The sequence below is a fragment of the Aptenodytes forsteri genome, unplaced genomic scaffold (genome assembly GCF_000699145.1).
Source record: "Aptenodytes forsteri isolate BGI_AS27 unplaced genomic scaffold, ASM69914v1 Scaffold230, whole genome shotgun sequence".
NCBI lineage: Eukaryota > Metazoa > Chordata > Aves > Sphenisciformes > Spheniscidae > Aptenodytes > Aptenodytes forsteri.
In genome coordinates, this window is record NW_008795711.1 from 396,833 (window position 1) to 399,756 (window position 2,924).

A 2,924-nucleotide genomic window follows, 5' to 3' on the forward strand; every position below is an offset into this window, starting at 1 on the left:
TGTGACCCCCAGGGCCCCCTTTTCCTCGTTCCCCTTTCTCACGGCCACTTTGCCTCTCCCCGCTGCAGTCAGCCACGCTCACGGCATGCGGGGAGGAGTCCACGAAGCTGCCCGCTGGTTCAGAGAGCAGCGAGGAGGAGGAGAAGCTGGATCTCTCTTCGGCTAGGAGGTGAGGCTGGGACAGCGGCGCATGCTCTATCCCCACGATGCGGCAGCGGGGAGGGATGAGGGCTGCGAGGGGCAGCCCCGGTCCGGACCACGCTCCTCCCCATGCCAATGCTGGGGGTGACACGTCCCGTCTTGTGTCCCACAGGCTGACGGACGAGGAGCTGATGCGAGTGTGCGGGGGCCGCACGGCACACAAGTAAGTGGTTGGTGGGGGCTGCACGGTTGGGTTCCCCCCCTCCTGACAGCAGCTTTTGAGCAGGCTGGGCCGGGGGGGCACGTTCCCTGCCAGGGAGGTGCCGGACCCCGGCTGCCCATGATCATTGCAGGGGTGCCCGTCACGGCCTGACCATGAGCGCCAAGCTCGCGCGCCTGGAGGAACAGGAGCGAGCCTTCCTGGCCACGTACCAACACAAGGAGCAGCAGCACGAGCCCCCAGAGAGCAGCCCCCCAGCAGAGAGGCAGGAAATAAGGAAGAAAAAAAGGAGACAGTCCAGAGACGGAGCCGATGCCGAGGTGCTGCAGAGCCAGGAGCTAAGCAGAGAAGAGGAGGTGGCAGGAGAGGAAGGGAAGGCCGTGAAGAGGAAGAAGAAGAAGAACCAGGAGCTAAGCGGAGAAGAGGAGGTGGCAGGAGAGGAAGGGAAGGCCGTGAAGAGGAAGAAGAAGAAGAACCAGGAGCTAAGCGGAGAAGAGGAGGTGGCAGGAGAGGAAGGGAAGGCCGTGAAGAGGAAGAAGAAGAAGAACCAGGAGCTAAGCGGAGAAGAGGAGGTGGCAGGAGAGGAAGGGAAGGCCGTGAAGAAGAAGAAGAAGAAGAGCCAGGAGCTAAGCAGAGAAGAGGAGGTGGCAAGAGAAAAAGGGAAGGCTGCAAAGAGGACAAAGAAGCAGCAGGGGGAGGAGGACAAAGAAGAGCCGGCTGAGACAGAGGTACCTCTGGAAGACACAGATGGGCCAGACCAGGCTGGGCACAGCCCCAGGAAGAAGAGGAAGAAGAGGAAGAGGAAGCCAGAGTGAGCAAGGGCCAAGGCTGCTGTGCTGTGCAGCTGCCGGTACCATCTGGCTATGAGGGTCCTGATCCTGCCTGCTGGCGCTGATGGGTGCCCAAGGATGCTCTGGGCTCTTCTCAGGTGGAGCCCTGCGCTGTGGCCCAGCTGCATGTTCACTTCCTGGGGATGCTGGGCTGGGACTGGTTGGTCTGGAGCTGGATCAAGCTTTATTTCACTCCCTGAGCCTCCTGTGAGGGGTGACCCCCGTTCCCACCAGGCCCTGGGGCAGTGATCCATTTGCCGTGGGTCTGTTGCAGAGGGACACAAGGGGACAGACCCCACAGGGTATTGAAATATTTTTTTTAGGGCCATGAATAAATCTTTATTGCAGTGAAACTATCCTGAAGTACAAGATACATGGCAGACCCCGGGATCCTGGATCGCGTCTACACCTAGAAGCACTCATATTAGGTAGCAACCCCAAACAGAGCCCGCCTGGCAGCCGCCCCGTCGGTCCCAAAGCCCTGGTCTGCAGTGAACTTCAATCCCGCTGGCAGACCTGGGTAGGACTGAAGCCCAGTGAGGTGCTGAGCATCCTCCTAGCAGAGAGCTGTGGCTTTGGCAGAATTAGGCCCCGATCTGCTGTGCCGAAGCCTAACCCGGCACCCCAAGCCCCTGCTGAGCCCCAGCCCTAGGTCAGCTGCAGGACGCAGTCTGTCTCGGGGTACGGTGGCAGGTTTAAAGCGTATTTCTCCTGGAGCGCGGCAGGCACAAACCTGCCCCCGAGGAAGTGGTAGCGGCCAGCAAAATGCATTGCTGCCTTCTTGGGTGCCGTGAGCGAGATGAGCATATCGGGCTGGAGACCGTCTGCTTTCCCCTTCTCCACGTCCCAGCCTGCAACAAGCCCCGAGGCCAGGCTGGAGCCAAGAAGACCCTGGCCGGGCACCTTCCTCTGGTGGGTCCGGCCATTACTCACCTGAGGGGATGTCGATGCTGGCGATGGGCACCGTGATGTGCTCAAGGGTGCTGAGGATGCTGCCGAAGGGCTCCCGCACCGCTCCCTTGAAGCTGAACCCGAAAATTGCATCTACCACCAGGCCGTAGAGCTCATCGATGAGCGCAGCCTGTGGCGGGGAAGGCAGCGGGTGAAAAACAGCCCTGGGCACGGCTCCAAGGGTGGGGGCTCCCTAGCCAGGGGGCTGCTCCTCACCTCGGCCGGGAACTCGGGGAGGAAGGGGATGTCCATCTTCTGGCACTGGGTGGTCAAACCTTCAAACAGGGGCTTGTTGGGGCGCTTGGGGTAATACACGGTTGGCTCGTAGCCCTGCAAGAGCAGGAGTGACCTGAATGGCGCTCTGGCACCAGGAGCAGCCAGAAGAGCGGGAACCCCAAAGCTTGCGAGGGTCGGGGCACACGGGGAGAGGCACCCTCCCGGGGGGGAGCATGCAGCCGCCTGCACGAGAGACTCACAAACATTTTCAGGTGCCGGGCGTGTGGGGGCACACGGGGAGAGGCACCCTCCCCGGGGGGAGCATGCAGCCGCCTGCACGAGAGACTCACAAACATTTTCAGGTGCCGGGCGCAGACCAAGCCATCGCCGCCGTTGTTCCCCGGCCCACACACGACCAGCACAGCGGGCTGGCTTGTGGTGAAGGAGCTGGGTGGGTAGGCCTGGTGTGGGACAGGAGGCATAGGGTTATGCTGGGGAAGCGGGGCCTCGCCACGGGGCCAGGACCGCCACGGGGCCAGGACCACCCCAGGCCCACCACCCCACGC

General features: G+C 62.1%; 2 protein-coding genes across 2 annotated transcripts in view; one reads left to right on the plus strand and one right to left on the minus strand.

The window, feature by feature from the left end:
• Window positions 1-1,539, plus strand: part of GPATCH4 (G-patch domain containing 4) — an 8,530-nt gene extending 6,991 nt beyond the window's left edge. The window contains exons 3-5 of the mRNA XM_009283414.2: window positions 69-169; window positions 314-364; window positions 495-1,539. Of these exons, the coding sequence (XP_009281689.1) occupies window positions 69-169; window positions 314-364; window positions 495-1,176 (834 nt within the window). The 3' untranslated portion in view covers window positions 1,177-1,539. The remainder of the gene's footprint in view (window positions 1-68; window positions 170-313; window positions 365-494) is intronic.
• On the minus strand, window positions 1,208-2,840 carry NAXE (NAD(P)HX epimerase). Its single transcript, XM_009283415.2, has 4 exons — window positions 2,709-2,840; window positions 2,359-2,472; window positions 2,125-2,272; window positions 1,208-2,042 (listed from the first exon to the last, which is right to left on the minus strand). The coding sequence occupies exons 1-4, from the start codon at window positions 2,838-2,840 to the stop codon at window positions 1,840-1,842; spliced, it is 597 nt and encodes a 198-aa protein (XP_009281690.1). The 3' UTR covers window positions 1,208-1,839.
• Between the last annotated feature and the right edge of the window lie 84 nt (window positions 2,841-2,924).

Coding starts and splice junctions, on each gene's coding strand:
- NAXE (XM_009283415.2), bottom strand. CDS start 2,840: ATGCCTCCTGTCCCACACCAGGCCTACCCACCCAGCTCCTTCACCACA. Junction 2,473..2,708: donor CCCGGCACCTGAAAATGTTT/GTGAGTCTCTCG, acceptor CTGCTCTTGCAG/GGCTACGAGCCAACCGTGTA. Junction 2,273..2,358: donor TCCCCGAGTTCCCGGCCGAG/GTGAGGAGCAGC, acceptor TCCCCGCCACAG/GCTGCGCTCATCGATGAGCT.